Source organism: Oncorhynchus mykiss, chromosome Y (assembly GCF_013265735.2).
Source record: "Oncorhynchus mykiss isolate Arlee chromosome Y, USDA_OmykA_1.1, whole genome shotgun sequence".
In the NCBI taxonomy this organism is placed as follows: Eukaryota; Metazoa; Chordata; class Actinopteri; order Salmoniformes; family Salmonidae; genus Oncorhynchus; species Oncorhynchus mykiss.
The window spans coordinates 29,626,126-29,637,493 of NC_048593.1; the positions used below are offsets into that span (position 1 = coordinate 29,626,126).

General features: G+C 43.6%; 1 protein-coding gene across 1 annotated transcript; it reads left to right on the forward strand.

The window, feature by feature from the left end:
• The first annotated feature begins 7,265 nt into the window (after positions 1 to 7,265).
• On the forward strand, positions 7,266 to 11,368 carry LOC110509968 (N-acetyllactosaminide beta-1,3-N-acetylglucosaminyltransferase 2). The gene is made up of 2 exons (XM_021591217.2): positions 7,266 to 9,174; positions 9,864 to 11,368. Exon 2 carries the CDS (start codon positions 9,870 to 9,872, stop codon positions 11,205 to 11,207), a length of 1,338 nt encoding a protein of 445 aa, XP_021446892.1. The 5' UTR covers positions 7,266 to 9,174; positions 9,864 to 9,869; the 3' UTR covers positions 11,208 to 11,368.

Genomic DNA, 11,368 nt, shown 5'->3' on the forward strand with positions numbered 1-11,368 from the left:
GCGTACAGGTCGCAATGGTGGGTAGTATATGGGGCTTTGGTGACAAAACGGATGGCACTGTGATAGACTGCATCCAATTTGTTGAGTAGGGTATTGGAGGCTATTTTGTAAATGACATCGCCGAAGTTGAGGATTGGTAGGATGGTCAGTTTTACAAGGGTATGTTTGGCAGCATGAGTGAAGGATGCTTTGTTGCGAAATAGGAAGCCAATTCTAGATTTAACTTTGGATTGGAGATGTTTGATGTGGGTCTTGAAGAAGAGTTTACAGTCTAAGCAGACACCTAGGTATTTGTAGTTGTCCATGTATTCTAAGTCAGAGCCGTCCAGAGTAGTGATGTTGGACAGGCGGGCAGGTGCAGGCAGCGATCGGTTGAAGAGCATGCATTTAGTTTTACTTGTATTTAAGAGCAATTGGAGGCCATGGAAGGAGAGTTGTATGGCATTGAAGCTTGCCTGGAGGGTTGTTAACACAGTGTCCAAAGAAGGGCCATAAGTATACACAATAGTGTCGTCTGCGTAGAGGTGAATCAGAGACTCACCAGCAGCAAGAGCGACATCATTGATGTATACAAAGAAGAGAGTCGGTCCAAGAATTGAACCCTGTGGCACCCCCATAGAGACTGCCAGAGGTCCGGACAGCAGACCCTCCGATTTGACACACTGAACTCTATCAGAGAAGTAGTTGGTGAACCAGGCGAGGCAATCATTTGAGAAACCAAGGCTGTCGAGTCTGCCGATGAGGATGCGGTGATTGACAGAGTCGAAAGCCTTGGCCAGGTCAATGAATATGGCTGCACAGTAATGTTTTTTATCGATGGCGGTTAAGATATCGTTTAGGACCTTGAGCGTGGCTGAGGTGCATCCATGACCAGGTCTGAAACCAGATTGCATAGCAGAGAGGGTATGGTGAGATTCGAAATGGTCGGTAATCTGTTTGTTGCCTACACTTTCGAAGACCTTAGAAAGGCAGGGTAGGATAGATATAGGTCTGTAGCAGTTTGGGGCAAGAGTGTCCCCCCCTTTGAAGAGGGGGATGACCGCAGCTCCTTTCCAATCTTTGGGAATCTCAGACGACACGAAAGAGAGGTTGAACAGGCTAGTAATAGAGGTGGCAACAATTTCAGCAGATAATTTTAGAAAGAAAGGGTCCAGATTGTCTAGCCTGGCTGATTTGTAGGGGTCCAGATTTTGCAGCTCTTTCAGAACATCAGCTGACTGGATTTGGGAGAAGGAGAAATGGGGAAGGCTTGGGCGAGTTGCTGTGGAGGGTGCAGTGCTGTTGACCGGGGTAGGGGTTGCCAGGTGGAAAGCATGGCCAGCCGTAGAAAAATGCTTATTGAAATTCTCAATTATAGTGGATTTATCAGTGGTGACAGTGTTTCCTATCTTCAGTGCAGTGGGCAGCTGGGAGGAGGTGTTCTTATTTTCCACGGACTTTACAGTGTCCCAGAACTTTTTTGAGTTAGTGTTGCAGGAAGCAAACTTCTGCTTGGCGTTTGCTTTTCTAACTGCCTGTGTATAATTTTGTCTAGCTTCCCTGAAAAGCTGCATATCACGGGGGCTGTTTGATGCTAATGCAGAACGCCATAGGATGTTTTTGTGTTGGTTAAGGGCAGTCAGGTCTGGGGAGAACCAAGGACTATATCTGTTCCTGGTTCTAAATTTCTTAAATGGGGCATGCTTATTTAAGATGGTTAGGAAGGCATTTAAAAAAAAAGAACCAGGCATCCTCTACTGACGGGATGAGATCAATATCCTTCCAGGATACCCCGGCCAGGTCGATTAGCAAGGCCTGCTCGCTGAAGTGTTTCAGGGAGCGTTTGACAGTGATGAGTTGAGGTCGTTTGACCGCTGACCCATTACGGATGTAGGCAATGAGGCAGTGATCGCTGAGATCTTGGTTGAAGACAGCAGAGGTGTATTTAGAGGGCAAGTTGGTTAGGATGATATCTATGAGCGTGCCCGTGTTTACGGCTTTGGGGAGGTACCTGGTAGGTTCATTGATAATTTGTGTGAGATTGAGGGCATCAAGCTTAGATTGTAGGATGGCTGGGGTGTTAAGCATGTTCCAGTTTAGGTCGCCTATCAGCACGAGCTCTGAAGTTAGATGGGGGGCAATCAGTTCACATATGGTGTCCAGAGCACAGCTGGGGGCAGAGGGCGGTCTATAGCAGGCGGCAACAGTGAGAGACTTGTTTTTAGAGAGGTGGATTTTTAAAAGTAGAAGTTCAAATTGTTTGGGTACAGACCTGGATAGTAGGACAGAACTCTGCAGGCTATCTTTGCAGTAGATTGCAACACCGCCCCCTTTGGCAGTTCTATCTTGTCTGAAAATGTTGTAGTTTGGGATGAAAATTTCAGAATTTTTGGTGGTCTTCCTAAGCCAGGATTCAGACACATCTAGAACATCCGGGTTGGCAGAATGTGCTAAAGCAGTGAATAAAACAAACTTAGGGAGGAGGCTTCTAATGTTAACATGCATGAAACCAAGGCTATTACGGTTACAGAAGTTATCAAAAGAGAGCGCCTGGGGAATAGGAGTGGAGCTAGGCACTGCAGGGCCTGGATTCACCTCTACATCCCCAGAGGAAAAGAGGAGGAGTAGGATAAGTAGGATATCAACCAGCTAATTATTGGAATCAGGTGCGCTAGATTCGGGTTGTAGAGAAAACCTACCGGACGGTAGCTCTCTAGGAACAGGGTTGGAGAGCCCAGCTGTATACAATGTTATACAGTGCTCAGGATAACAGAAAGGGGCAATCCTTTGTAGCAGACTTAAAATGATGCCCCTTTTACTCTTATCTTCTGACGTGACGCCTTATCCCTTCTTTAGCCCTACAGTGTCTGCTCTGTGCTCCTATCTGCCTCTATAGGTTTGAATCTCTTTTACTACAATACTATGCATTGTTCTTTTAGAAATATTGATTTCATCTGTGAAAACGATAACAAAGCTTTATCATTGAGTACACTGTGAATCCCACTCTTCCTGCATTTTGGTTATAGTTCTCAGCCTTGGTCCTTAAGGTTAGACCCATCCTTGTATTTAATACGGAGGGTTGTTAAGTCGCCCATGAGTTCCTGTCTATCTGACTATGCCTTGGTTCCCTTTCACAAATTTTAGATTTACTGATCATTATTGCAAATTATGATCTATTAAGGTGCTGTTATGTATGACATGTGGACATATATTATATTAACGATCTCTTGGTGTTCACACACACTTGTCTGATTATTTGACCCCTATAGATGGTTGTTTCATTTGATTTAGGTGCAGAAAGAACTAGTTCGTCCCCAACCTCAAGACATACCAAAGGGTTCAGTTTGATGAGGGTGCTCTGTGATTGGCTAGACAAAACCTAGCGTGTTGCTGCTGTAAAAAACACCAGAAAGGCCTCCCGGGTGGTTAAGGGCGCTGTACTGCAGCGCCAGCTGTGCCATCAGAGTCCCTGGGTTCGCGCCCAGGCTCTGTCGTAACCGGCCGCGACCGGGAGGTCCGTGGGGCGACGCACAATTGGCCTAGCGTCGCCCGGGTTAGGGAGGGCTTGGTCGGTAGGGGTGTCCTTGTCTCATCGCGCACCAGCGACTCCTGTGGCGGGCTGGGCGCAGTGTACGCTAACCAAGGTGGCCAGGTGCACGGTGTTTCCTCCGGCGCATTGGTGCGGCTGGCTTCCGGGTTGGATGTGTGCTGTGTTAAGAAGCAGTGCGGCTTGGTTGGGTTGTGTATCGGAGGACGCATGACTTTCAACCTTCGTCTCTCCCGAGCCCGTACGGGAGTTGTAGCGATGAGACAAGATAGTAGCTACTACAACAATTGGATACCACGAAATTGGGGAGAAAAAGGGGTAAAATTAAAAAATAAATAAATTTAAAAAAACACCAGAACAACAATATGTGTGTTTAAAACTTGAACTTTTGTACTTGAGATTATGGCTTTCATATAAGTGTTCTATAGGATGAAGAGGTTCAACCTGAATCAGTTTATGCTATAAGTGTTTTGCTATAAAAGCATAATTTCCCTCAACACATTTTGGTGGAAAGACTGCCAGTAGCCCTTTTTCCAAATTTGTAAACACATTAGGTAAGAAATGCAAGAAATCTGAAATCTTAAAACCAAGAATGCCTTTGGTTAAGCTGTGTATAGTTTGGTCTTCCAAAGCAATGTAACATCCATTCATATTCATTTTGCAGTTAAATAGTTTGGTCTCTAAATACGTAATTGATTCTGGGAATTTTTTCCTGCCTACTTTGTAATGATGTGTTGATCTATATTTTTCTACATTTCTGTTTGTTCATGACGTGCACACATTTGTGTGTACGTGCATCTGAGTGAGTTCTTGACTGTTGATGTCTGGAAGAAGCACATCCAGTCATCTTACCTTTACCAGGTATTTCCGAAACAATGACCTCCAGCTGCGCTTAGTTTTGCTCTGTATTATTCAATCACTCACCAGACCTCACTATAGGTGTGCTGTGTGTCAACATGCCGTACTCCACTGTGACCTCCACAATGAGTTTCTCTTCCTGCAGTTCTTTTAAGTTAATCTGAATTACATCTTTCTAATGGGATCTTTTGTGAATGAGCCTTGTCAAAGAGATGCAGGGCTTACGCAAAGCAGGCATCCACACAATTCAGAAGCTTCCCTGAGGTAAAATTATTAGTCATACATTAGATAAAGAAAATAAAAGCTGTATAGACGTCACTTTAATCTCTGACTGCTTCTTGAACGTTCTCCCTGTAGTTCACGCAACGCAAAGGACTTAATACAGAACTTGTCACGTGATGAGTAAAGAATCTTCCATTTGTAGTTTGCACATGAAAAGAAGCAAACAATTTAAACAAAGATCTGTTGTATGATTTCCTTGGAACTTGTAAATCTGTGAATTGATGATTTGTGTGATTTTACATCTATTCATGTATGTATTGAATGCTTGTTTTCTACTGTTCTCTTATTTCCTGTTCCAAATATTGACATCTAGGATGATGCTGATAACCGTCTGATGGAAAAATGACAAATGAGAGACATCCTCCTTTATTAATGAGGAGGGTAAGAACTGTCCATAAGATGTGGGGAAACTATCAGAACTGTTCTGTAGTGTTCTCACCCTGTTGCTCTGCATCCTTGGGAGATCAAAAGGTCAGTTCCGACAGCCTCTGATGACTCTGTTGTAACACTCTCATTTTGTCCAACCCGTTGAACAATTGATTCTCATGAACAGATAATACTATTTTCATATTGTAGTAATGGGTCCCCTTCCCTGTATGTACAGTTTAATCTTCCTGGACCTTTGATTGGTGATCTTTGTATGGAGTGCAATGTGATTAATATGATGCTGCTTTGTTAGGCAGGCGTGATCAGCGCATCACATTCAGCTGATGGAAAGTTGTGAATTTTACTAAGAACAACTGATACGATCTGGACATGCATGTTCTCTACCCTGCTTATATTTCCTCTGATCAATCCAGACTGCAGTGTACCTGCTCAATGCCATGGTGCATGAGAAAGGATGTGGCATGAGGTAGCCTAGCGGTTAAAAGCATTGGACCAGTAACCGAAAGGTCGCTAGATGAAAAAACAAGATGAAAAATCTATGTGTGTGCCCTTGAGCAAGGCACTTAACTCTAATATCTCCTGTAAGTTGCTCTACATAAGAGCATTCCACTAAATGACTCAAATGTAAATGTGTTGATCTATATCAGTATGACCGTGTGCACACGCATACAAACTGTATGGTTTTCACCCTGTTCATAATTGATGGCTCAGGGGGAGAATCTTTATGTTTGAGAACATTCTTCTGTCCTACAACTTACTGTGATAAAGAAACTGTGATATTGCTGTTCAGCGACAATAATAATCAGTGATGTTAATACCAACAATATTAATGGTTGATTACAGGATTACAATGCTGTATGTTATGAGAATCATCTACCCATTGTATATGAAGGACAAGTAAAATGGAGAGGATAATGATTCTGCAGCCACTCCAAAACATGTGCAGGACAAAAACAGATCGCTGGAATATAAAATCATCCACTGTGTATAATTTCTGGAAAATATGAAAAACCAGAACCGTTTATTGGAATACATTTTTTTTTACATCAAACCATGTGAATCTGTTGTGACAATACTTTCTAGTATGACTTTTTATGTATGAATGGCACACACATGAAAAATCCATATCTATACTGAACAAAAATATAAATGCAACATGCAACAATTTCAACTATTTTACTGAGTTACAGTTCATATAAGGCAATCAGTCCATTTAAATAAATAAATGAGGTTCCTAATCTATGTATTTCACATGACTAGGCAGGGGCGCAGCCATGGGTGGGCCTGGGAGGGCATAGGCCCACCCACTTGGGAGCCAAGCCCAGCCAATCAGAATGAGTTTTTCCTCACAAAAGAGATTTATTACAGACAGAAATACTCCTCAGTTTCATCAGCTGTCCGGGTGGCTGGTCTCAGACGATCCCGCAGGTAAAGAAGCCAGATGTGGAGGTCCTGGGCTAGCGTGGTTATAAGTGGTCTGCGGTTGTGAGGCCGGTTGGACGTATTGCCAAATTCTTTAAAACGATGTTGGAGGCGACTTATGGTAGAGAAAGGAACACTCATTCCTCTGGCAACAGCTCAGGTGGACATTCCTGCAGTCAGCATGCCAATTGCACGCTCCTTAAAAACTTGAGACATCTGTGGCATTGTGTTGTGTGACAAAACCGCACATTTTAGAGTGGCCTTTTATTGTCCTCAGCACAAGGTGCAGCTGTGTAATCATCATGCTGTTTAATCAACTTATTGATATGCTACACCTGCCAGGTGGATGGATTATCTTGGAAAAGGAGAAATGCTCAATAATGTAATCAAATTTGTGAACAACATTTTTGAGAAATAAGCTTTTTGTGCTTATGGAACATTTCTGGGATCTTTTATTTCAGCTCATGAAACATGGGACCAACACTTTACATGTTGCATTTATATTTTTGTTCAGTATATATACACTGAGCATACAAAACATTAGTTATTAGTTTATGTCACCTGTTAAACCCACTTCAATCAGTGTAGATGACAGGGAGGAGACAGGTTAAAGAAGGTTGTTTTAAACCTTGAGACAATTGATACATGGATTGTGTATGTGTGCCATTCAGAGGGTGAATGGGCAAGACAAAATATGTAAGTGCCTTTGAACGAGGTATGGTAGTAGGTGCCAGGCGCACCAATTTGTGTCAAGAACTGCAATGCTTCTTTTTCACGCTCAACAGTTTCCCATGTGTATCATGAATGGTCCACCACTAAGGACATCCAGCCAACTTGGCACAACTGTAGGAAGCATTGGAGTCAACATGAGCCAGCATCCCTGTGGAACGCTTTTGACACATGGTACTTCATGCCCCGGTGAATGAAGGCTGTTCTGAGGGCAAAAGGGGGTGCAACTCAATATTAGGAAGGTGTTCCTAATATTTTGTACACTCAGTGTATATATTGTGGACTTTGTTGACTGGAAATGTGCACATGTGAAGGTGAAAGGTGAAATCAACACAAAAAAGACTTTATCAATATAACGGCACATTAGTGAGTGATACTCTGAAGAAGCACAGAGGCTGCTGCTCTCTCCCCAGTGACTGTTAGACATTCAAGCCATGAGTGCCAATTTGGAAATTATCGAACAGTTACATTATACAGTCAGTGGGACTGTCAGATTGCCATTGATGAATCAGATTTTCACTGAACCCGGATACACCCTGTTCACCATTACATAAGTGTTGGTTGGGAGGCAGGGTGGTGTGATTAGGTACCCTGGGGGCAGATCAATCAGCAGCCCCACTCTGGGACTCACATCCACTGCATGTGGTCTGTGTGACAACAGCCTCTCCAGCCAACAATAGTAGACAGGTACAGGCATACTGAAACTGGGAAACACTTGATGTTGCCTTGCCAAGGACCTCTGTCCTTGGTCAAACTTTAGTTCCATCGTTGCATACAAACTGATGATGTCAGGGAAGAGAGGGAGTCGGCCATGGCAGGTTTCGGTGAGCAAAAGGGACAGGGCGAGAGGAGGGAGGGCCATAGACCGGCAAGGAATCAAGGGGTAGAGAAATTATACTGATACAGGTGTCCCTCAATGCAGTTAACACGACAGTGCTAAAACTAAAATGGCCTTAGAGGGAGGGAGTTTTATTCAGGTTTGTACAATGTGTGTTTTCCGTGTGTGTAAAACTAAAGAGAGAGAGTGGTGAAGCTTGAGGCAGTAGGCTATATGTTCACATTCCATTTCATGAGAAAATAAGTCAATTTTGAAGTAATCTTTTACATTCAAACTCAACTTAGCCTATGACCTTATAATTGCAGACATGTTTTCCTCTATAGGCTGATGTCCTCTAAAAAGTATGATATATTATTATGAAGCTGCCCTTTTTATGTCTATATCCATCAATCAAACCATATAGTCAAATACAAATCTGCAATCAGAACAATGTAAATCTGAATGTATATGTTAAACAGCTATGCTGAACGGAACTATGTGGTCTGTGATTTGTAAATACCATGATTTTTACAATAAGCCTACTGCTTGGAGGAATTTGACTGTTTGTGTTTGTGGTGGCCTCATATTTCAAACCCTCGTGACAGATGTCGTAGGCCTATGGGTGTGGTTTGTCTTCTACCTTGTTGCCATCCATCCATGACTTACGTGCAAATGCTGACTTGTGGTGAATTCACCTGCGGAGCTTCTCCTGCATTCTTCAAGCTCTATGAATGATACCTATTGAACACAATGCTAACCAAAGCTAAGAATTCATTTAATTATTTTGATTCAACTCAATGGGACGGTAGGAAAGAATATGGGCAATTTTGGTTTTCCTTTTCCTACCAATGGATAAATGAGGCGTCATGATTTTCTTAAATCTTGGGATGTTGACTAGCCTATGAACAACCTATGCAGCTTGCTCGATTATTGTACTTTGCTGCTGTTCATTTTCTAATTCAATGTTTAATATTAGTTTATTATGTATTCGACTTCTTAGAAGACGCCTACTGTAAACCTAATCTACAGCCATCACTAAAGGAGCAGAAAAGCATAAGAGGATCGAATAGTCAAAATGATGGATCTTCAATAACGTTTTCTTTCCTCTACTGATACTCACGTCTTCTCCACGCCTGAGCCTACAGTACTTTTTGTAAGTTACTCCTGACCTTAGTCTTGTTATAAAATGAACAACAGTATGCTAATGTAATCGGTTGTAATGGAAACCTTATTTTAGCTAATAATGTAGATCTACATTTTGTCTTTTGGATATTATTCCTAATGTATTCATTATAACCTCTAAGTTGTATGTGATTGTTGATCTTTTGGGGGGTTCATGATGGCAAACATACATTCACAATAGCAAAATGTAGACAAAACTATGTGGGTTAATAACCTTGAAACGAGTATTACATGGAAGTTGTTATATCTCTGGTAACTGGATGTTTGTTCGTTTATTTTCACCAACTTTTAGAGGAATAGGAAACACGGTATACCTTCAGGTTTCCTAATCAATGTTGTGTTGAAAGGTACATGATGTAAATATCTTGGGCTGTGTGATGCTCTGAGTCCTTGGCCAAGCACAGATAACAAGCCTCTCTGGAGCATCACCTAGGACACTGGCCCTCAGAGACCTGCAGTTGCCTCTAGTTATGACTGGCTGTATCCCCTTATTGGTCTCACATTAATAAAACAAAGTACCTCATTTTGATAAATACTTATGCTCTTCATTTAACCAGTTTATATGCTCATGTTTTTTTTTGCCGGTGAGTTGCTAACCCCCCCTCTCCTCTATTTCTCTCTCTCTCTTCATTCTTTCTATTCATGTCCTACTACATACAGCAGCCAATGGCCCGATGCCGATGCAATGGAACGATCTTGTGCCTCTGCCTCATGCCCTGTGTGATGATGGGACATCTCCTGGTTTATATCATGGTGTCCATATTTGTATCCATATCCTACTCCCCTCCCCACCTACCTGTCCACTTTGTTGCCCCAGGGGTCTCTGCCAACTCTGGGGCACTGGCCTCCCATCCCCTGGGCCCCTTCTGGAACCTTCGCCTGGAGGACAGTGCTTTGTGGAACCAGCTTCAGCATCTCTGGGACCGGCACCATAACCCCATTTTGAGGGGCAACTCAACTGCAGGTATGATCACAAGGCTTAGCACTCAGCCACCAGAGATGGAGGTCTCCTCAGACTGTGGCCCAGACAAGTGCTGGCTGCCTCACCTACCTGACTTCAATACCCTGCCAGAGCAGATGAGGGCATTTGTCCAGTCCATGCATTGCAGGGTGTACCCCTTCCTCATGAACCAGCCCAGAGTGTGTGCTGGCAATGAAAGCACTGGGCCGGAGCTACCTATGCTGCTAATGGCCATCAAATCCCAGGTGGGTAACTTTGAGAACAGGCAGGCTATCCGGGAAACATGGGGGAGAAGTGGCTGGGTGAAGGGGGAGCTCGGGGGGAGAGGTGGGCTGGTGCGTACAGTATTTCTGCTGGGTAGACAGGACTCGACAACGGGCCCTCACCCAGACCTTGGGGGCCTCCTGATGCTGGAGAGCCAGCAGTATGGGGACATCCTGCAGTGGGACTTCAGGGACACTTTCTTTAACCTGACCCTGAAAGATCTGCTTTTCTGGCATTGGCTTCAGAACCACTGTCCAGGGGCACAGTTTGTCTTCAAGGGTGATGATGATGTTTTTGTTAGGACAAGTTCCCTCCTGGACTACCTGCATAAACAGAGGGAGGAGAACGGCATGTGGAGCGCAGATAGGAACAAAACTGAGAAGATAAAGGATTTGTTTGTGGGGGATGTAATTCAGAATGCAATGCCAAACCGACAGCCAACCACCAAATACTATATCTCAGAGAGTTTTTACAAAGGTGCATACCCACCATATGCTGGTGGAGGAGGAGTGGTGTACTCTGGTGCACTTGCTATGCGTCTGAGACAGGTGTCAGAGAGGGTGCATCTGTTCCCCATCGATGATGTGTATCTGGGCATGTGCCTCCACAGACTTGGGGTGGCCCCCATCCATCACCCTGGATTTTATACCTTTGATCTCCCAGAAACAGAGAGGGAGAAGCCTTGTGCTTACAGCTCTGTGCTGCTGGTTCATAAGCGAAACCCTAAAGAGATGCTCACACTATGGAGGAGGCTGCAGAGTCCACCCTCACCATGCTGAAGAAACTGTAAAAGGGTGGGGCATCAGACCACGGCCATTAGGCTGTGGTGTAAAGTACTTAAGTACAAATACTTTAAAGTACTACTTAAGTAGTTTTTGGGGGTATCTGTACTTTACTTGACTATTTATGTTTTGTCAACTTTTACTCCACTACATACCTA

Coding starts and splice junctions, on each gene's coding strand:
- LOC110509968 (XM_021591217.2), top strand. CDS start 9,870: ATGGCCCGATGCCGATGCAATGGAACGATCTTGTGCCTCTGCCTCATG.